Raw genomic sequence first — 21,836 nt, 5'->3', positions numbered from 1 at the left:
TGAGCGATTTGATGAGAAAAACGTGGTGCAATTAACAGGGACTCTGGAGAAAGTGGTCAGAAATGTCAAAGTTTTACGTGATGCTTCTCCAAAGACGCGGCAGTGAGCGGGTACCATCGGTGTTTCCTCCGTCTAGGACCCGCTCTTTCGGGGATCAGTTAAGCACGTGATATGGGGTTCACTGTTTGAGGTGAGGGGCAGTCTTATGTAAGCCATGCAGAGATTGTGGATAAGGCCAGTCTAGCGTCCTTGGGCGTTCTTGGTTCCCGTCTTTGCCTGCGTTTTTGGTGCAGGTACGACAGCAGAAAAAAAAAAAAAAAAAAAAAAAAAGAATCGGATGCCGGATCGGGTGACCTTCTTGACGCTAAGCAGGGCACTCGGTCAGTTACATTTACGGTCTCTTCGTCGGTCAGCAGCATCAGCAATGAAATGTTTCTTATCGCACGTTTTCCCGAGCGTGCGACCGAGGTGGATATGTTCGTGGAGCTTGGCACCAGCACGAGTGGGCATTCTGGCCCGCCAAGTAGATAAGCCTTCCGTCCGAGTGCGTTACCCCATGGGTTCACTGAAAACGTTACGACACAGAAACAACTGATGGCTGCCACCGTTGCCGTTTTGGGCCTAGCGTTTCCCCGTCGCGAAGCTTGCCCGCGTCCACCCACCCAGTCAGTGCCGAGCATCTTTCGTCCACTTTTACGCACCTAGGTAAGGTAGGTTTTCGACAAGCAGCCAAGCACTTGCAGAGCCTTCAAGGGTCGCACTCTCGACTCCAGATTCTCTACGTCACCCAGCAACACCCTTCTGGCTTCAATATCCTACTACCTTACCTGCTGGAGTGCTCCTCAGGCGCAACACAGCTGCCAGGCAATCCCACGGGAGCGGGTTCCGTTCCTTGGGTCAGTCCCGGTACAAAGGTCCTCATGTCTCACGACATCCACCCCGAAGCCAACATGCACTCGACCTCTTAGCCAGAAGCGCTCTATTCGGCACCCCCATGTCCCCTATTCGGCACTAACTTAAGCCTTTTTCGGCAAGTCATTACGTTAGTGCTACACTATATATAGCGAAGTGAATCTCTAGCCCTATAAGCCACTAAAAGATTCATTATATATAGTAATATACAGTTTTATAAGATATAGAGCGAAAATTTATATATTAATATATTAATCTAACACTAAGGCTACCTATACTACCTATATTACTTATACTACCTATACTACTATCTATACTACTACCTTAATTAACTTAAAAACTACTTAAACTACTACTAATTAGAGGGAAATAGTAGAGGCTTAAAGTAAAGCTATATAGGTAGTAAAAAAACTTATAAATATATAAGAAGCTAGCTAAGCTTAAAAAACATTAGAGTTAGAGCTAGTAGTAGTAGTAGAAGTAATAAGTATTAGTTTAACGTAAAATTCTAAAAGGTTTAGGCTAACTACTAGCTTATTTAGCTAAATTACTAATTAACTATATCTTTTATATACTCCTCGCTTTTTTTAGCTTATTTTTTAATAATAGACTTCCTCTTCTTTTTTAGCTATATAGGTAGCAATAATAGTAGCTAAGTAGGTATAATAAATATATTAATATAAGCTACTTTAAACATAGAGGGTTTACACTTTATAGATATATTATTAATATAAGGGAAAGGTATTAGTATAACAGATTAATACTATAGAAAGTTAGTAGTAAGTATATTACTATTATTAAATAAAAAGTAATCTTATTAGTAGTTATACTTAAGTATAATAACGTTAAGGTTAGGCTCCTATATTACTACTCATAAAGCTATAATCTCTAGCTATAAAATATATATTAGAAATATATCTTAGTAAATAGAGAGTTAGAGTACTTATTAAGGTTTAGTTAAGCTACTAATAATAATTATAATCCTCTTTTTTAATATAATAATTAAAGTCTATTACTTTAAGATAGTTAAGAATATTATAGTAGTAAAGTAAGCCCTACTAGTAAGTAAATAAGCCTATATAAATACTAAGTTTCTTACTTTAAAAGTTATTAGTATATATAATATTTATAGCTTACTACTACTAATATACTATATTAAGACCTTTAAAGGAAATACTCTAAACTAACTAATATAATATCTCTTCTTTTATATATACTACCTTATAGTAGTATTTTTTATCGCTAATACGCGCGCAAAAAGTATTCTTTTTAGTCTTAATCATCTTACTAATTATATTAAAGAGGCTAAATAAATTAGAGAGGTAGTTATAGAAGTAAGACTTTAACTTAATATAAGTAGACTTAGTATAAAAAGTAGCTTTAAAACTATAGTTATAATACTCTTTAATAGCAAAGTTAGTAAACTAGAAGTAAAATAGAAAGTAGGTAGTAATAAGGTAGTTAATAATTTAAAGCTAAGTCTCCTCAAACGCATTTTTAAGCACTTATTATCACTTTAAAAAAAAAGCCTTAGTTAATATATAGACGTATACCTTCTAAGCCTATAAAATACTATTAGAGGACTACTTAATCTTCTCTAAATTAAAAGTCATTAAAATAACAGGTTTTTAAATAGTAGTTAGAGAGTTAATAACATAAATATTACTATTAAGTAGAGGGAAATTAGTAGTAAGCATAAGATTTTCAGCCTTATAGCTAGTAGCTAAGTTATTAAAGTCCTTAGTAATATTAACTATAAAATTCTAGCTAGTAGGATTAACTAAAGTTTCCCTAGACCTACTTATAATTAAATTAGGCAAATTAAAAGTATTCCTAATATAGAGCGCACTAAGATTATTAGTAATTCTAGGTCTAATAGAAGGCTAGTTTTTAGCTTAGTTATCTAGCTCTAACTTAAGTATACTATCCCACTTATTTTTTATATTTAATACTATATTTTTAAATATATACTAAACGTATAACTACTACTATATACTTAGAAATACTACTTTTGCTACCTTTTTAAGTACTTTATTAAAATTAGTTATTACTACTTTTAGTAGTATGATTTTTTTAGTAATAATCACAGCCTTTAGTTACTTAAATACCTACTTATACACCACGCCGCTCTTATTTAAGATAAAGCAGAAAGTAGTATTAAAGGTTAAATATATTAAAGTTATACTATTAACTTTAAAAAGCAGTATATTAAAGTAATTAACCTAAATTACTTATAAGCTACTTCTCTCTTCTTATTATACTTAAAACTAACTTTATATATAATATCTATTAATAAAAGCTTAAAGTTTAACCTCTATTAGTTAAAATACTATATATATATCTAGAACACTATATTAATCTTACTTAACCCCTTATTATAGTAAAAACTTAAATACTTAATATCTTAGTTCTACCTAAGTTCTTATATAAATATCTAAATAGTTAAAAGAAGGCTATACTTCTCATAATATAGCTACTACTATGCGTTATATATATCTTTTAGCTATATATACTTAATACCTACTTCTTTATTTATCTATATTATAATATCTCACGCTATTAATTTACCTAACTTTAAGAGAGCCTCTATATAAGCATATTTTACCTCCTTACTACTAGCTACTTTAGTAGTAGCTATCTTATAAAAAGCTTAACTCTATAACTTTAACTCCTTAGTAATAAGTAGATAGTTATATTAATCGTTAAGTATAATTATTACTTACCCTCTAAGAACTAATAAAAGTTATACTAACTACTTATAACTAGTTTTATTAATTTTTAAGTTTTACTATATTACTATAATCTTTTTAAGGTATCCTCTATAGTTATAATCAAGCTTTTATTAAACCTTCTTACTATATATATTTAAATATAACTAAGCTTTAATTACGCTATACTTATAGGTCTTTTAGTATTAATAGACCACTTTAATAAGGTTATCAAAACTTTATACTTTAAGATTCATAGTTATAACATAATAATAATATAAAAATAGATAATTTTAGTAAAGATATTAGTACTATAATATTTAAATTATATATAGAGAGTTAATTATCAACAAAACAATAAATTCACACATTCTAAGTAGACTACTAGCATTTACACAACTATTACATAAAACATCTAACATAAGGATAGTTTAGGTAGCTATAAGGTGGTAGGCACCCTCTATAGCTATAACACCCACAAACTGCCAAAAAAGGCTTAAGTTAGTGCCGAATAGGGGACATGGGGGTGCCGAATAGAGCGCCTCCTTGGCCAAGTCGCTGCCCCCAGACAGAGACTCCATAATACTGCAGTCCATCCCCCTCAAGTCCTTTGACTAAAATAATTAGTCCTCTCTCTTCTGTTCGCGCTGCTCTTCGCGTTCTAGAATCATTCCGTGGTTGCGCCGGGGACGCCCACCGACACCATTTGCGACCAATTTTTTTTTCAAATAAGACAGTCCCCGTCCCTCGTCCTTTCCTTCATTCCACCACCACCTCTCCGAATCTTCTCTTCTTGTTCACGCCTGGCTGAGCAACAATGGAGAAAGACTACAGAGGCGGCGGTCCCATGGACGACGTCGAGTCCAAGCACCAGGGCGAGTCCTACCCCCGCGACGTCAACTTCGCGGCTCTCGGCGGCGAGCCCAACCTGCTCGAGGACAATGACCAGCTTCAGCGTGGCTTGAAGAGTCGACACATTCAGTTCCTGGCTCTGGGTGGCGCGTGAGTCTTCCTCTCATTCCCTTTCCACCAATTGCGCCTAGAAACGCAAGCTGACCTCACCCCAAAGCATCGGAACCGGTCTCTTCGTCGGCTCTGGCAGCATTCTCTCCGCCGTCGGCCCTGCGCCGCTCTTCATGGGATACCTCTCCATGATGTTGCTCGTGTGGAACATCATGAACAACCTCGGCGAGATGGCCACCTTCCTGCCCCTCAAGGGTATTTCGATCCCCTACTTTGTCGAACGCTTCGTCGAGCCCAGTCTGGCTTTCGCCGCCGGTTGGAACTACTGGTACGCATACGCCATGCTCGTTGGCGCCGAGGCCTCGGCCGGCGCCATCCTCCTCGATTACTGGCAAACACCCGTCCACCCCGCCGTCTGGATCACCATCATCCTCGTCGTCACCCTCGCCCTCAACATTTTCGCTGTCGAGATCTTCGGCGAGGCTGAGTTCTGGTTCGCCAGTATCAAGCTCATCACCATTCTGGGTCTGATTCTTGTCAGCCTGGTCATCATCCTCGGCGGCGCCCCCGACGAGGGCCGCATTGGCTTCTTGTACTGGTACGACCCTGGCGCAATTACACCATACCTAGTGGACGGGAATACCGGCAAATTCCTAGCCTACTGGACCGCCTTCGTCCGCGCTGGTTTCGCCTTCATCACCTCCCCCGAGCTGATCGCTCTCGCCGCCGGTGAGACCGTTGCTCCCCGTCGCAACATCCCCAAGGCCGCCCGCCGCTTCGTCTGGCGTCTGGCCATTTTCTACGGCCTCGGCTCCCTCATGATCGGCGCCATCACCCCCTCCAACGACGAGCGCCTCCTCAGCCCGACCTCCAACGCCGCCGCCTCCCCCTGGGTCATTGGCATCCAGCGCGCCGGCATTGGCGGTCTCAACCACGTCATCAACGCCGCCATCCTCACCTCCGCCTGGTCCGCCGGCAACGCCTTCCTCTACTCCGGCAGCCGTATCCTCTACAGTCTCGCGCTTAACAAGCAAGCCCCGCGCTTCTTTACCAGGACCACCAAGCGCGGTGTCCCCTACACCGCCGTCCTCGGCACCTGGTCCATCGGTCTGCTCTCCTTCCTCACCGTCAGCAGCGGCACCTCGACCGTCTTCACCTGGTTCATGAACATCAGCACCATCAGTGGCTTCATCGCCTGGATCGTCGTCATGATCACCTACCTGCGCTTCCGCAAGGCCATGATCTTCCACGACATGATGCACCGCCTGCCCTTCAAGACCCCGCTGCAGCCCTACTTCACCTGGTTCATCCTCTTCATCCTCTGCATCCTCACCCTCACCAACGGCTTCCAGGTCTTCTTCCCCGGCCACTGGAGCGTCTCGGACTTCCTGGCGGCGTACATTACTCTGCCCATCTTCCTGGTGCTCTACGTCGGCCACAAGATCTGGTTCCGCACGCCGTTTGCGAAGCGTCCTGAGGATGTGGACGTCATCACGGGCGTGAAGGAGATGGAGGACATGGCGGAGCTCGACGAGGAGCCGATCCCGAAGAACATGTTGCAAAAGTTCTGGTTCTGGCTAGCATAGTGGTATCAAAAGTCTTTGGAGTACAAATTTCTGGAAGTTTGACATCTAATAGATAACTGTTTGAACATATCTTGTCTATCGTTATGGTCTTCTTCGAGGAGCTGTTTGTTTACTGCCGATAGTGGAGATAACGTCAAACGATGGAAATCTCAGTACCGCTTTTCCAAATGTGTGATTCGTCACCTTCGGGTAAAACTCGTCGCCGTCGCCATGACCGCCAAACATTGACAAGCACAAGAATTACCCAAAGAACAACAACGAAGAACAACGGAGGAATGAATACTCCACGGAAGCCGAAGGGAGATTCCTGGCCCCGAGTAATCCGCACCAGAAGCCCGAAGAGAATCCATATCACAACACAGAAGTAAAGCCAGACAAAGCCAAAAAACATAGAGCCTTCTGTCATGCCTGGATCAAAGTCTGCAATGATTCGCATGCATACTGGCAGGTGAAGCTGGTCTTGGATGCGGCGGCCATGGCGAATCATGGTTTCCGATCGCTCCATGACACATACTCTGAACAAAGCCTGCAGGATATCCAATGTCATTTGGGCATAAACTTCGGCCAAAGCATCGCAGAAATCCGCCATGATAGCTGCGGTGGTTTCTTTTTTTTTTCCCCTTTTTTTCTTTTCCGGGTTTTCTGTTTTTGATGAGCAGACTAATCACAGGAGCGGATTTCTGAGAAGGTAAGAGACCTTCAGTACTTCGTTGTTCTTTTCGATTAGCCTGCAAGATTCAGTCTTATGCTTTCAGTTGTTGTTCCTTCGCCATATATAATTGCATGATTATAAAGGGAGACTCACGGGCGAAATATTGCTCGTCCTTGGCAGTGGTTTGTAGGCTCTGGAGCGTGGTGACTAATGGAACTGGATTGTGTAGAATGGCGGGTGATGGAAAGTGAACTATAAACTTGAGCAGAAGGGCACTAAATATATAATGTGAGTTTTGTTTTTTGGTTTTTTTAATATGTGAATATCAAGGTCAGATATCAAGGAACTCTGGTAACTCCGAAGCTTTAGCCAACACACACCAAACCGCCGGCCATACATGCCCTCACCTTGTATGTCAAGACAGGCTTGGGCCAAACTTGAAACTTTGCGCACGGTTACATCTGTTGTGCTTTCGCCACCGTGTTCTCAAAGGTAGTATCCATCCATTGCTGCCAAAGTTCTGGCTGTTCGCCGCACAGAGAAATTTTCTTGAAGGATAAGGGTGGAGAGGAAGAAGAGGAAGAACGATTTAATGGATCAGATAGTGCATTAACATAATGAATTATTGCAAATTGAAAAGATGAAGCAGGATGTACCGTTTAAACGCCCCCGCCGTCGCCAGTTCCAGCAGATAGAATGCCCTTCTGCACAGCTGCATTGCACCATGTCAGTAGTCCTACCAGCGTGATCTGGTGCTCGCAAGTCTTACCTGCTCTTCTAACCGTAGTCTCGATGATGCGCCCCTGCTCATCGATATGATACGTCTTGCCCTCAGTGCTGGGCAGCGCTTCAACAGCCTTCACGACGGGCGGCTTCAGCATGTTCTTGAGTTTGCTGAAGGCCGAGTTTGGGTCTGCGGGCGGCTTGGTGGCGGACTTGGGTATTTCCTTGACTACCCGCGTTGAGACGATGTGGTAGTTGTCGGTCGCGACAGGCTGGCGATCAGTGCCGCGGAGAGGAGCGGAGCCAGCGCCGGCGTCATCGGCATCGCGAATAAGAGGGCGGATGGAAGCGGTGTCGGAGCCGACGATGGTGTCTTGGCTAAAGACGGAGGGATCGTAATCCTTTTTCTGATTGCTGCTCATGACCGTTTCTTGGCGTGCCAGTTTCTTCTGAAGTGAGAATAAGGAGAACCTCTTTCTTTCTTCCATAGGTATCGCAAGAGTGGATCACTGTTTATAAACTTGCAAGATGAGGCAATGCTTAGGTATATTAGCCGAGGATGCGCATTGTATCGCCCATGATTCGACAGCCAAGCCTTACTAAATCCTGCGGGTAAAGCGTGATGAACGTCGCTGCAGCTGGCCGGTTAAGCTCTTTACGCCCTGCCTACGTGACGGGCCGCCCCATTAGTCCTAGATGGGATTGAAGAATGCTGACAAGTCACAAGCTTTGGTGGCTAGGCTTACTTGGCTTTCGTATTCTTAGCTGATGATCTGGTCATGTGAGCCCTGGATTCTGCCCTGCCTAACTACGGACCCCATGTTGTAAGTAAGGCTTTTGCGGCACAGCAGATCTGCTAGGTAGGTCAGGTGCCATGATTCTGGAAAGTAACAGGGCAAAACAATGAAAGCCGTCAGTGATTTTAGGCGAGAAAAAGAGTCAATTCATCAACGTCTCCTGGGTTATGCTAATGAAGCCAGCGTTCAGAAAGACCACAAGTAGCTCGCGACATCCAGATTCTCCTGCAGGCTCTCAAAAATCCTACGACACTCAAGCAAGCCAGGGAATTCCTCTATGTGCCTCCGAGCGTAGTCATCGTCCAATTGCGCCGAAAAGTCATCCAAGATTATGTCCACATATAGGGACCCAAGCCCAGCCCCCTGTGGAAGCATACTTTTATTCACATTCAAACGCGCGACCTTGGGAAGATCTTTCGCGAAGCGCTCCATGATGCGGACGCAGAGACGGAAAACGGCGAAGAAGTTGAGGCGCGCGACTGGTTTTTCACCCTTCAGTTCTGGCAGAACTTTGTTCTTGACGCCCTCGATGATCATGTTCATGGGCTGCAAGCTGACCCATCTCTCAAGCCGTTTCGCCTCCTTCTCTGAAGCTTTCCTGTCGGGATCTCCAAAGATCTCGTTCCAGAAACTCCAACGTTTGGGTGTATAGTCCCACATGTGTGCGGTATGGAACAGGGATATGGTCTCCGTATCCATGTGGCTTTTGCGATATGCGTCTTTCGTGAAAGGTTGCGCCAGTCCAGAGGCATACCACCCCACGAGGTGTTTGTTTTTCTGGATGCCACATCCTTGAGCTCTCCGGAAGTACGTGCTGAACTTCTTCTTCGGAAACGCGCCGAAGAACAGACGGTCTTTGAATATCTCGCAGAGAAAGTCCAGGATAGGGATAGGCTTGATCGGGTTGTTGCCCACTTGGCGCAGGGCGTTATACATATGCAGCGTTGCGCAAACGTGACCGCTCACACTGCAGACATAGACACCATCGTGCATCGCAAGGGTGTGGAACTCGAGCATGTGGCATCCCGCGATCCAGGGAGCTTGATAGTACAAGTCGAAGCGCTTCTCACGGCAGAACATGTCCATCTTGGCGATCATTGAAATGAGACGGTCTTCGTGTTCTTGTCGGGTCCGGCTCTTTTCAGGACCAGCATCTTTCTGCAAGATATCGAGAGTTTGCGCCAAGTTAGACTTGACATCCTGTGCGAACTTCAAGGCAGCAATGCGACAGTTGGTCTTGTTCGTCATGACGTCTGGCCAGAGGAAAGACTTGAAGGTCGACAAGACCATCTCGAGACCGAACACCAGCTTCGCAGACAGAGGTTTCTCGGGCTCATCGAGGGCTTCTTTCCAGAGCATAAGCAAAGGCTCGCATGCCCGGCCGGGCCCTCGGAATGATTCCACTCCAGCAATGCCGCGGCCGTTCTCAAGAAGCAAGCGCATGTTCTCCTGGAACATGTCAAAGGCGAGGTCGTCATGGATAACATCCGCCTTCTCTTGAGCCTGCAACCAAGCCCAGGGAGGTTGTATGATGGTCACCGGGTCCCTGCGGTCGGCAGCTTCACGGCGAGCGACCTTGTACTTGCCCTTGGTGCGACGATACTGCAGCACTTCGCCTGGGTGGCAGAGACCGTTCAGGTTAGCGAAACGTCCACGGCCTTGGTCCAGCAGACCCTCATCGTCGTCGAACATGAGATCGATGCCTTTGCTTTTGTGATACATCCACTTTTCCACGAGCTCGTCGTAGGTCTTGACTATTTTGGGAATCTTGCGTTCGAAAATCTGCCCAGCCTGTTTGAAGGCCATGTTCGAGACCCAGGCAGCCATCAAGATGGGAATCTTGCCCTCAGCTGCTTCGACCCAGCAGTCATTAACGACTTTGCAGATGGAGTCCCATTCCTGGTCTTTGTCAGCACACATGAACTGCGTGTTCGATGCGTCTCGAAGCTCTTACGTAGATGAAGTGCGTCAACTCAATCCACTCTCCTATGTCGTCATCCTCGAGAATGATACCATCGTATTCCAGCAACTCTCGATGGCTGTTAGATTCATTCTCGGAGACTTCTTCGGCAGGTTCCTCAATCGCCGAGGGCTCTAAGGGACCGTCGCTACCGTCGCTCTCAGAGTCGCTGGACTCAACATTTTGAAGCAGATCAAGTCCATCAAATCGGTTGATGGTGTGCATCATGCAGGCTTCATCTGGTGAAGGCACAGAGCTTGTCGCGTTCGCTGCTCGCAGCGGCATCAAGATCTCGAGAACATTGGACAACCTGCCTTTATTAGCGAGAGGAACAAGATTACAAGCGCCCGAATTGAACCAGCAGGGGAGAAACTGATGAAAGATGCTCACCGTTGGATGAACGCCGCATGTGTGCGGTCGCTGTCGGCATCATTTTGGCCGTTTGCAGATACCTCTAAGCCTCTGACAATCTCAAGGACCTTTTGCCGGGTTTTGATGGCATCTGCGAGTGATGCAAGTACAGACTGAGGAACCTCCTTCTTCAGGTCCCGAACTCTTTTGGCCGCGTTGATGATTTCCGCCGTGGTTCTGAATTTCTCTTCCGCCGGTACAGCTTCGCTCGGTCGGCAGTTCAACCGCATCCACCCAAGTACGTAGTTCGTAGAATCCTTGTACGAGTAGTACAAGTCTGCCAGAGACGGCGGGAGGGGCGCCATCGTGGCGGCAGGGGAAACGGTCGGATAGAGGACTGCGGTGAAACAGAAAGATGAGAATTGAGGAAGCACGGAAATGCAAAGGGAGAGGAACCGTGACACTTTTCAAGAGCTCTCTGCCGTGCAACCCCCTTTCTTCTATGTGCCGATGTGGCAGGTACTGTTGTTTGTCAAATTGTCTGTAGGTAGCCGTTGCCAAGGTCTCAAAGCACCAACAATGAGGGGGTATTCCTGCAGGTTCTCGAAATGGACGTCGCGTAAAGATGGGTCTTCACTTTGCGTTTCCCTTTTTGAGTATCAAGTGTGATCAGGCTGCATAACAATCTATTTTTTGTTGGGTGGAGCATATGTTGTCTCTTTATTCCCGTTGATCCGCAAAGAATTGACTGAAAGTTGCAGCTTCAACCTTTTCTAGGACCTGCAGAAGAAGAGCCATGTCTTGACGCACATATTTGCGTCTACTCCAAAGCTTTTGAGCGAGTAAAGGTCAACGGCTTTGCGAAGTAGATTGCAATTATTTGATTTGAGAGTGGGCTCGCTTACACAATTGAAAGAGAACCTATAGCTGCATTCGCGATGTCACCTGAGGTGACCGTTGAGGTGCGAGCTAAACGCATCCAAGATCTCATTAATTTCACAGGTTTTGATTGTGCTCATATCAATCCAAGCCTTCCCTGAAAACGACCATTAATAGCCCAGAAAGGTCTAGGCAAGAAGCTCACGATTGGCCCATCTTGTGTCTTGAAAATGTATGCACTTGCAAGGACGGATTACACGGGGAGTTCAGGGGTGTTTCCCAATCAAGCGGTATTTTATCTGATCGTATTCTAGAGCTCTTCTGAAAACCAGCTACTTAATTCAATAATACACCTCACCCGAAGGCTGGAAGTTTCCTTCTCTATTTGATAGTTTCAGTGGAAAGATTAGACGAGATGCTGTCAAATATCTCGATTTACTAGGAGTGAGGTGAAAAATGTTTCCAAGATGGTCAGTTGCTTCTCAGAAACATAGGGAGACTCAAACAGATTTACGGAGATGGGCTTGCTTAACATGGGCGTCTGAGCTTCTATTAGAAGAAGTCCAGGGCAATTGACCCCTTGTGCAGTTTGCCAACTTGACTCTTCCCATAGCTCATGTTCTAACCCAACTGTCTCCGTTTTTGTAGATTCCAGTGTACGGCATCAATGTTTGAAAGCCAGAGATTAATCAGAGCGAAGCCTATACTTATTCTAGTAGTTAGTCTCCCGGTAATTACTTTCATGCCAAATAAGCGCCCCAAGGGAGTTGGTTAGGTTAACTTCTGAGCACAAGTAACAATAAGATGAAATTGATTCGATGCATATATACATAAAAATAAAAGCCTTAATAGTCTCTCTAGGACGCAGTTCAGGCCGGAGTAGGCACACCCGATGAGATCGTCGTCGGAGTCGACCCCGAGAGGCCGATGCAATACCACGTATCAGCCCACAGGTTGGTGCAATCGGTGCCGACCTGCGGGTTCCATGTGTAAAAGTCGCTGAGGGCGATGCCCGCATATGAAGCGATATCATAGCAGTACAGGGCGGCTGCATCGCTGCCGCGGAAGTAGAACCTGACACATCCGTCTACCATACCCGGCATGAACGGCGACGGCGTTGTCACGGCAGTGCTGGTCGTCGTCGAGGCGCCAGCAGACGATGTCGTAGACGAAGATGCAGACGCTGACGCCGAGTTTGAGGCAACCGTCGTGCTGGGTACAATGGTTTGGCCGGCCGAGATAGTAACAGTGCTGATGGGGGCGATGGTCTCCCACTCACTGGTACTGACACAAACGTAGTAGTCTACCTTCAGACCAGCACAATCAGACCCGACGGCCGGGTTCCAGGCGTGAAAGATAGTGGCGTTGGCGACGCCGCTGTCCTCGATAATGGTATCACACGTGTCGGACGGCGACACAAGCCAAAATTGAGTACAGCCAGACACGACACCCGTCTGAGTCGGCATGCTCGCGGGCACAGTTGTCGTCACGGCGTTGGAGCGCGTTGTGGCCGTTCCTGGAACACCTACGCAGTAATACGTGTCCTGTTGGATGTTGGCGCATGATGACCCGACACTCGGGTTCCAGGAGATGAAGTCGGACTCGGAGAAGGTACCGAACCATGCGGCGACGGTGGCGCAGTCGTCGTTGACCCGGGTGATATACCACTTCTCGCAGGTGCTAATGGTTCCTGTAGCCGTGGGAGATGCTCCGCTCGTGACTGTGGGAGGCATAGGTACATCGCTCGCGGCCGCAAAGTTGGCAACGCAGTAGTAGTAGCCGGACCAGAGACCCAGACAGTCACCGTTGAGGGCTGGGTTCCAGCTAAAGAATTGCTCCTCCGTGATGTAGTCGTATACATCGAGAACGGTCGTGCAAGTATCGTCTGCCTGGGCCTGGTAGTAGTTTTGGCAGCTGCTGGGGATGCCCGTCTGCTGCGGAGATGCGGTGTAGTTGGCAACAGCAGTGGCTACATAGCCAGGATAGGGTGTAGACGCCGGCGCGGTGAAGTTGGTCTGAGACGTGTACCACTCTATCCTCGACGAGGTTTGGGACTGGATGCCGACGCAGATGTACCAGCCTGTATACAAGCCGCTGCAATCTTGTCCAATAGTAGGATTGTACTCGAGGCTTGAAAGCAAAGAGCATTAAGTCAGTCGCAGTTTAAGTCAGACGTCTAGAAGATTCAGACTTACAGTTGCTCGAGCGTCAGTCTGTTGCTATAGTAGTTGACAACATCCTCACACGTCTGGCCTCCCGCTACCATGTGCCATGCATTGCAGTAACTCGGCTGACCGGAGAGAGTCCGCTGTGGAGGCAGGGCCGTAGCTGTGTACGGCGCCGTGAGATTGAACGAAGTGACGGGATACCGTGTCGAGTACGGAGTCGTTGTGGTGTTCACGCTCGTCCTTGTGCTGCTTGTAATAGCGGCAGTCGAAGTGACAGTTGCCGAGGAGGCACTGCTGGTCGTGGAGCCTTGGTTCTCGTTGATACCGACACAATAGCTGTAGTCTGGCCAGAAGTTGGTGGCGCAGTCAGTCGACACAGCCGGATTCCACTCGAAGAACTGATCGGCCGTGATGCTGTATTCCTGCTCTATACTGTAGCACGAGTCTCCCGAGATAACGGTGTGCCAAGCATCGCAGTTGTTTGCGATGCCTTCCATCGTCGGACCCGGGGCTCCGACCCTTACGCAGTATGAATAGTCGGGCCAGAAGTTGGTACCGCAGTCGCTGGACACGGCCGGGTTCCACGCAAGAAATTCGGCCTCTGTGATGCCGTACTGCTGCTCGATGGAATAGCATGTGTCGCCAGAGACGACGGTGTGCCAACCGCTGCAGTCCCAGGCTATTCCATCCATTGTGGCGCCGGACGGCGATGTGTCCTGGGCGAGGGCATGCTGATAGCCCACGACGATAACCAAAGTGGCAGCTACCCGAAATCTGAGGCTTTGGATCATGTTGAATTGCGTGTTCATGTCGACCGTGAAGCTAAAAGAGTGATAACAGCCAGACGTCGATGGGAGAGTGGACAGAATCGAGTTGTCCGATCGCTAGAGAACACGCCAGTGAACTTTGAGTTCGGCGGGACGACGCGGGTATCAGGTCGAACATCTGCAAGAGCTTCGAGGCACCATCTAGTGACAAAAGTTCTTTTCGTGAACCATGATGCCGCGTATCTCCAGATGGTGGTCCTTCACATCCATACCGAAAGTAACATTAATCTCACGCCTCTGGCGCGTTGTAGGATTCGGAAGGACCGAATTTTCATCAATCAGATGTGCAATATGGAACTATTGAACATCTGCATCGTGTGTGCCTGATGCGCAATTCTGCGCTTCTGCAGAGAATGTTTTGTCCCAAAGGATGAGGAATCTTACGACGGTATAGACTTGGCGATATCTCCGGCGAAGGAGCCGGGAAGGTGGGTGGGAAGCGGGGCATGTACCGGTACAAGACCGGGGCCCCCTTGACCGATAGAGCCGGCCGCTATGGAGATTACGCGGGGACGGGCGGGCTTTAAACGCGATGATGGCCCGCGATGTCCAGGCTGCAGTCAGCAGGGGTTGTGTGAAGAAGCAAGCAGGTGAATCTGTCGGACGAACGTCTCCGAGTCGACACACAAGCTGCCGCCAGCTCACTTTACCTCTCCTGGCCTCCCCTTCGTCTGCTTTCTGTGCAACATCTTGTCTTGACACCGTCATCACATCAGTCTCTCTTTCAAACGTCTCTTCACGGAAAGAATGGTGCCCCTTACGCTCGTTTTATCTCTTTTCTGCCTCCTGTCTGGCAGCCATGTGCTGGCTGGAAGTTCCATCTGGCAACCGGCGCTCATCAGCAGAAGCAATAGCTCCATGCTGAACAAACGGTACTATTATGTTACCAGAGACCAATCATTGCCGTGGCCCAACCGCGTGATTCGTTACTGCTTCGAGAAGAAGACGACCGCGGCGCAAAAGAGCACGCTGAAGAAATATCTGAAGGATGCGCGCAAAATCTGGATCTCCAAAGGACTGGACAGCAACTTCAGAATCGAGGAGGTCAACGACAACGTGTGCACATCCGAGGCCACCGAAGTCCTGACGGTGGGTTACCGCGAGGGTGTCCTGGCCACCACCGTTGGGTTCCCCAGCAGCACGATCGGCGGGGGGCCACAAATGTTGCTCAGCGACAGCACTGAAATCGGCATGCTGGATGTCGTTGGCAACTTTGCTCACGAACTTGGTCATGCCTGGGGACTCTATCACGAACACCAAAATCCCAAGTTCTGGGCGGGTGTTGCTGGCGCCGACGCTGGCGAAGTCTTCGGCCCCAACAACCCGGGAGGCTGGAACTGTGACAACCTCAAGGACTACTACACGTATGCGAATGGTGGTTTTCGAGTCCAGACCGGTGGAGGCGGATTTCGAGATATTACAATCCAACAGTTGTGCAGTAATTGGCAAATTGCCAAGGGTAACATGTTCAGCGCCAGTGAATACCTGCCTATGCCAGGAGTCGGCACCCCGCACTCTAACGGCCACGGCGAGAACGACGTCGACTGGCAGTCTATCATGATCTACCCCTCGGGTGCCGGAGGCAACTCAAATGGCCAACCCACACCTCAGAACGACAATCGAGATGCTATCTTGATGAAGCCGGACGGCAGCAGAATCCCCATCAACCTAGCGCCCAGCAGCTTGGACATCGCCGCCTTGAACGCCATGTACGCCAATGTTGAAGGAACCAAACTCGATCTTCTCAATTCCTTGACCAATTTCAAGAAGGTGTACAAAACTAGCCAGTCTGGTCCCTCTGGCGGCTCGGGGTGCTTGTGAGCATGGTTGGTTGTCGGATAGCATTACTGTACATACTTAAGCTTCGTAGATTGACTACCAATCTTTCTTTCCACGTCAATTTGTTCAGACTTTCAACACGCGAAACAAGTGTCGTTGAATCATATTTCAAGGCCTGATGGCATTCACAATCATTCATGTGATAACACAGAGGCACCTTGAGGACACATCCATTTCGAATAGAACATTAAGTAGGCATGAATAGAATCAATTGAAGATGTCAACAGCTTTGACTGAGGGTAGACTACAGGACACAAAAAGAGCACGCCGGTTGACCTCCCAGCCCAGACGCCTAGCTACTCGCATCCGTGACGTTGCCGGAGATGTCCTCCAACGTGGTCCCGAAGCAGGCCGAGATCGCCGGAGGGTCGTCGAGTATGATGGTTGTCTCCCTGCCAGTTTCCGACAGGCTTTTGATCAGAGTGCCATCGTCAAGATCGACGGCCCAGATCATGACGCCTCCCAGACATCTTTGGTTGGCGTAGTCCACTTTCATTTTCAGTGTCTCGGTATCATCCCATGAGACCCACTGATTCGAGTCCCAGGTGACAATTTGCACGCCAGCCACGGGGTCTAAAGTCATGGTCGCGCCGTCCTCGATGATCTGCATGATTTCATGGGCAGACAAGACGCCAGCAGTCCCGGTGCAAGCTCCGCCGTTGCCACCTTCTGAGAACTCGCATCCTGCCGCCATGCAGCTCGGGTCCTTCATGGTGAAAGAACGGCCGTAGAAGCCGAGACCAAGATTGACACGGCTCGGGTTGATGTTGTTTCGCCAGAGAAGCTTGAGAGCCTCCTCAATCTCGGTCAAGTTGGTGTGAGCGTGGGCGTAAGGACCCAAAGATTCAATGGTTGAATCCCAGACACCGTGGATATCATAAGTCATGACGTTGAAGAAGTCGACATGGGGCTCTAAGTTGATAATGTCGAAGCCCTTCAGGTACCAGTATGATGCAGGGAGGGTCATGGATAAGCCCTTTGGCGTGCCAAGATTATTCAAGCGGTTGCGCAGGCGTGAGATGAAGTTGACAAAGTTGTCAAAGTCGGCTTCGATACCACCACGGTCTTCGGCCACAGGGTATTCCCAGTCGATGTCGACACCGTCATAGTTATAGGTGGACATGAAGGTGACCAAGCTCTCAAAGAACTCATCCTGAGCACTCTCGCTCGCGGCCAAATCCGAAAAGGTCGTCCGCCACGCGCCCGGGTCGTTCATGGCCCACCCGCCGATGGCGAGCCAGACCTGCAACTCAGGCTGCGTTGTTTTCAGGGCGGAGACAGAGCCGTATAGACTGCCCGTGGTGTCGTCCATGGGTTCCAGACGGAAGGTCTCCGGATTGATCAGCGAGAATGAGTAGAACAAATGGGTATAATAACCCTTGGGAATCTCTTCTGGGGTCATGGTACCGCAGGAGCGTTGCGAGTTCCATCCCTCGTAGTAGCCGATGGTACGACCATTGGAGCTGCCGGCCGCGATATCACACTGCGGCGAGGACACGACCTCACCGCCGCAGAATCCGGGATCGGTGCCACAGAAGCCATACTCACTGCAACATACGTTCAAGGGGCAGGCAGTGGCGTTGGACCACTCGATGCCCCAGCCCGGATCGCACTCAGACTTGTAGTGGCACGTCGATGTGCACCCGTCGCCGCAGAAGTCCGGGCCCAGGCCGCATACTCCATTTCCCTCCTCATCTCTGCGGGCATGTGTGTCAGTCCAGCTTGTTGGAGGGCAGAGGAGATTCGATACTCGCTCAGTTAGGGGGAGTTGAGAGTCGACTTACAAGGGCCCGCAGCAGCCAATATCGCAGCCTTTGGTGGCAGTGCACACGTAGTCATCGTCACCTTCATCCTGTCTTTTGGCTAAGTTTCCAGTTCTATGGAAACGCACTTGTCTGGCCATGGCTGCCGTATGATTTCTGTCAATGATGGCTTGGGCGATACCTGGAGCCAAGACCAAACACGCCAGGGCGAGGCGTCGAAGGGAGCAACTCAAAGCCATGGTTGACGAAGTAGGACAAAAGAGTGGCAATCGCTTTCTTCGTTTTCAGGGGAGAAGAGAAGGACGTAGATGGCGGAATCTGGCTGAATCGAAGAGAGAGAGGAACGGGGGAAAGGGGTTCTCGCCGGTGCTCTCAACTTGGGCAAGGACTAAGATCATTCCATTGAATGCATCAGAGAGTATTCTTGTCGACAGAAACTGCCAAGGTATCCATCAAACATCCCTATCTTTGTCGTGGGCTGTTGGTGATTCCAGGGGCAGGTGGTCATGCTCGCGGCTTGTAGGATCCTACCCCTGCTCGACACTTGAATGCGAGCTTGTATCGGTACTGTTGCCCATAACCGTGGTCAACGGACCTGCATATTAAGTCTCCCCCACAGAAGCTTATCTGAAGTAAGCGCTAAGGCTCGTTTTGGGATTTTCACCGCAGTTGTGGTGAACCCTTACAAAAGACCCTTTTGTTAACGTGGTGTGATGGCCGAATTGGCACACATCCTTGGGGCATGCTTTTGATCCCGGCTAGACACCACCACGTGGGTGCGCAATCCTACGATCGGTGCCTGACTACGGATAAAATCAAGCATTGTGGCTTCCCGGTCAGCCCTAGCTTCCTTCGGCAATGCGTAAACGACAAGATGGAGGTAAACCGAAGCCATGATGATGTGCCGGCGACCGGGGTGCGGCCCGAAATGCTCTCCACGGCTCGAGCGGCCAACGAGCAGGCGGCGCATTCTTCAACGCCAAGAACATCACACGTAACGGCAGTCGAGATAATGTGGCCGTTGTTGCATTAGGCAACCAGATAGCCATGAGTTCGAATGATTGTGGTGGCAAAGCGCCGAGATGAACCATTACACAGATCCTGGCTTTGGGATCCTTCGGGAGGAGGGATACCAAAGTCCCAACCCACGACCGCCGACCCGCCCCCGACGTTCCGGTCGGAATATCACCGGGGTCAGGTCTGGATAACATTGCTTGGGCTGATACTGTGAATGTGAAGTTGGTTTTCCATTTCCCGTGCCTATCCCTCTCGCAGCCTGCCGTAGCTCAAGTTTGGGAGTTCACTTCCATAGCCGTCCTCGCGCCCTCGCGCGACTCCCGTCCTTTAGGCATTCTGTTTCTGAGATCACCTGTGACTCTATCTCACTTTTTTCAAACATCGTTTACTAGTTCTAAGCCCTGACTGCAGAGACACCCGCTCACTTTTGCTCTGCCTTCTCGCTTGTACGTGCTTCTTCACTACAGCCATGCGGATCGCGCTCCTCTTGGCTGCCCATGCTTTCGGGCTAGCTCTGGTGGAGGCCTATGTTGTGCCCTTCTCTCAAGCCAGCAACGCATCAACATCTTTCCTCGCTCCAAAGAGACAGAAGAAACGTAGCATTGGCAAGCGCGATGACAACCCCAGCGACTATGGCTGGATCAAGCGCTGGGCCGCCGTAGGCGATAGCTACACGGCGGGCATAGGCTCAGGCAAGCCTCTCGGCAACCCCATCTTAGACGACCCGGAGAACACCAATTGGTACTGCTCCCGCTACGACACAGCCTGGCCGATGATCGTCAATGACGCCCTAGGCCCCAGCGTCGAGAACTTCCAATTCGTGGGATGCAGCGGCGACAGAACGGGCGGCATCTACAACCAGATCAAGGCTCTCGAAGGCGATCTGGACTTGGTCATGTTGACAGCCGGAGGCAACGACCTTTGCCTCGCCAAGCTGATCGAGAAGTGTGTCTTGGTGCCCAGCGGCGACTCTTCTTGCGACAGCGTCATCGCGATCGCCCAATCAAACATGGAGTCCATCCTCAAAGGCAACATGAAGCAGTTGATGGCGGCTCTGGATGAGAAGATGAACGACGACGGCGTCGTCATCTACAATGGCTACGCTCAATTCTTCAACACCGAGACGGAAGACTGCCAAAACCAGCCCTGGGCGTATGCCACGCTCTGGCCGGGCAATTCGGGCCTGACCATTGAGCGCCGCAACACCTTCAACGACTTTGTGGTTCAGATCAACAATATCATCAGGACTGTCGTTGAAGAGACCTCCAGCAATTCTGACTATAAGTGGAAGATCGGCTTCTCAAACTGGGATCCATGGGTGTACGACGGTGTTCAGGGCCAGATGTGCGATCCGGACGGATCAGGCGACTACCCCGACCCTGAGCAGCCCGACCTGCAATTCTTCAAGCCCGACACCAGCGTCAGCGACGACGACCCAGACCTCAAACGCAGGTGGGAAGAGTATGGACCTCTGGCCGAGACCAGGCGGGCTGCCCTAGCTGAAGTCGCCCGTCGCAACCTTGAAACTGAACTTTACAACTCACTTCTATTCAACTCGGCAAACCCTGGCTCTGAGGTCAAGCACAAGCTGGATCGCCGAAACCCCTCTCCTCCGGGATGCCCCGGAGACACGGACGACGAGATCCAGCCCCCGTCCATCGGGCTGCCGGACTGGGTCGGCAAGAACTTCCACCCCAATGAGCTGGGTCACTACACTATCGCTTCCTTCGCTTTACAGACTCTCGTGGACACGCGTGCTGCGGTTCTGGACATCGAGGCACCCTCATGCGAGGCGCAAGACAAGTTCACATGCTGGCAACATAATGGAGACGGGTCCAAGGCCTACGCGTCAGGCGACCGACTCAACGAGGACTACAAGGACTTCTGTGATAGTGTGACTCGTCCCACAGGCCAGTCTGGGTGGAGCTACGCGAAGACATACCACAAGGGCACTCCCGACGAGACCGGCTTTCTGCTCTCCATCGCCGAGGGGAGCACCAACTACGACAAGCAGGAGTGTCTTGACAAGATGTGGGCCGTCATCAACAACTGCGACGGCAACGACCCGGAAAACCCCATGAACTGGAAGTTCGGTGGCGAGTACGTCCATGGCGACTACACATACCAGGTCAACCCCCAGAAAGACAACCGCCATTGGCCGGTCCCCAAGGAGGCCGGCGGCGACTGCAAGGGCTGGTATCATGGCTACTGGAGCAGCTATGTCATGCACGGCTACGGCTGGGCGAGCCATGATTTCGGTCAGAAGACGCTGATGAAGGAGGCTAAGGACTGCATCGGTGGTGGCCTGTCGATGTGGAGGTTTGAATATTTCGACGAGCCAGACGATGACGGCAATGAGTGGAAGGCCGACTTTAACACTCCTATCTGGGTCAGAGCGCGATGCTTTGGCAATAATAAAGCGCAATTCGCCGCTGGAGGGTTCACACATGGGTGTGGTGGAAATGACTAGCACGAAGTGCGATATTGTTGTATGTAATAGGGGCACCGACTTACACCTGAATAGTGTGATGTTATTTTGATGACTTCAACAGCAATGCATACCTTTGCATGATGAAACTTGTAACACAAACGTAAATTCGCCTCGTAGCTTCAGTCTTCCCAAGAAACATAACATACTCGCCTTTGTGCATGTAACTGCTTCGTCCCCGAGCCCACCCCGAGTCCATCTCG

The 21,836-nt window shown here is 49.2% G+C and overlaps 7 protein-coding genes across 7 annotated transcripts; 3 read left to right on the top strand and 4 right to left on the bottom strand.

Annotated features, from left to right (window-relative positions):
- Positions 1-4,437: 4,437 nt before the first annotated feature.
- prnB-3 (Proline-specific permease) lies at positions 4,438-6,169 on the top strand (the record flags this gene model as incomplete). Its single annotated transcript, XM_036635865.1, has 2 exons — positions 4,438-4,622; positions 4,690-6,169. 2 exons carry the CDS (start codon positions 4,438-4,440, stop codon positions 6,167-6,169), a joined length of 1,665 nt encoding a protein of 554 aa, XP_036497621.1.
- A 1,311-nt stretch (positions 6,170-7,480) lies between these two features.
- On the bottom strand, positions 7,481-7,966 carry CGCS363_v004015 (uncharacterized protein; the record flags this gene model as incomplete). Its single annotated transcript, XM_036635864.1, has 2 exons — positions 7,481-7,533; positions 7,591-7,966. 2 exons carry the CDS (start codon positions 7,964-7,966, stop codon positions 7,481-7,483), a joined length of 429 nt encoding a protein of 142 aa, XP_036497618.1.
- A 561-nt stretch (positions 7,967-8,527) lies between these two features.
- Positions 8,528-11,017, bottom strand: CGCS363_v004014 (uncharacterized protein; the record flags this gene model as incomplete). The annotated part of the gene is made up of 3 exons (XM_036635863.1): positions 8,528-10,240; positions 10,296-10,611; positions 10,692-11,017. 3 exons carry the CDS (start codon positions 11,015-11,017, stop codon positions 8,528-8,530), a joined length of 2,355 nt encoding a protein of 784 aa, XP_036497619.1.
- Positions 11,018-12,400: 1,383 nt separating this feature from the next.
- CGCS363_v004013 (LysM domain-containing protein) lies at positions 12,401-14,508 on the bottom strand (the record flags this gene model as incomplete). The annotated part of the gene is made up of 2 exons (XM_036635862.1): positions 12,401-13,661; positions 13,727-14,508. 2 exons carry the CDS (start codon positions 14,506-14,508, stop codon positions 12,401-12,403), a joined length of 2,043 nt encoding a protein of 680 aa, XP_036498759.1.
- An 876-nt stretch (positions 14,509-15,384) lies between these two features.
- On the top strand, positions 15,385-16,347 carry CGCS363_v004012 (uncharacterized protein; the record flags this gene model as incomplete). Its single annotated transcript, XM_036635861.1, has 1 exon — positions 15,385-16,347. One exon carries the CDS (start codon positions 15,385-15,387, stop codon positions 16,345-16,347), a length of 963 nt encoding a protein of 320 aa, XP_036497624.1.
- Positions 16,348-16,657: 310 nt separating this feature from the next.
- Positions 16,658-18,268, bottom strand: KTXA-4 (Killer toxin subunits alpha/beta; the record flags this gene model as incomplete). Its single annotated transcript, XM_036635860.1, has 2 exons — positions 16,658-18,062; positions 18,150-18,268. 2 exons carry the CDS (start codon positions 18,266-18,268, stop codon positions 16,658-16,660), a joined length of 1,524 nt encoding a protein of 507 aa, XP_036497622.1.
- A 1,346-nt stretch (positions 18,269-19,614) lies between these two features.
- Lipase 1 (Lipase 1) lies at positions 19,615-21,615 on the top strand (the record flags this gene model as incomplete). Its single annotated transcript, XM_036635859.1, has 1 exon — positions 19,615-21,615. The coding sequence occupies one exon, from the start codon at positions 19,615-19,617 to the stop codon at positions 21,613-21,615; it is 2,001 nt and encodes a 666-aa protein (XP_036497623.1).
- Positions 21,616-21,836: the final 221 nt, after the last annotated feature.

Source organism: Colletotrichum siamense (genome assembly GCF_013390195.1).
Source record: "Colletotrichum siamense strain Cg363 chromosome Unknown KSG_Cg363_contig03, whole genome shotgun sequence".
Lineage (NCBI taxonomy): Eukaryota > Fungi > Ascomycota > Sordariomycetes > Glomerellales > Glomerellaceae > Colletotrichum > Colletotrichum siamense.
Note: the sequence above shows the minus strand (reverse complement) of the source record. Positions and strands in the feature narration are given on the sequence as shown.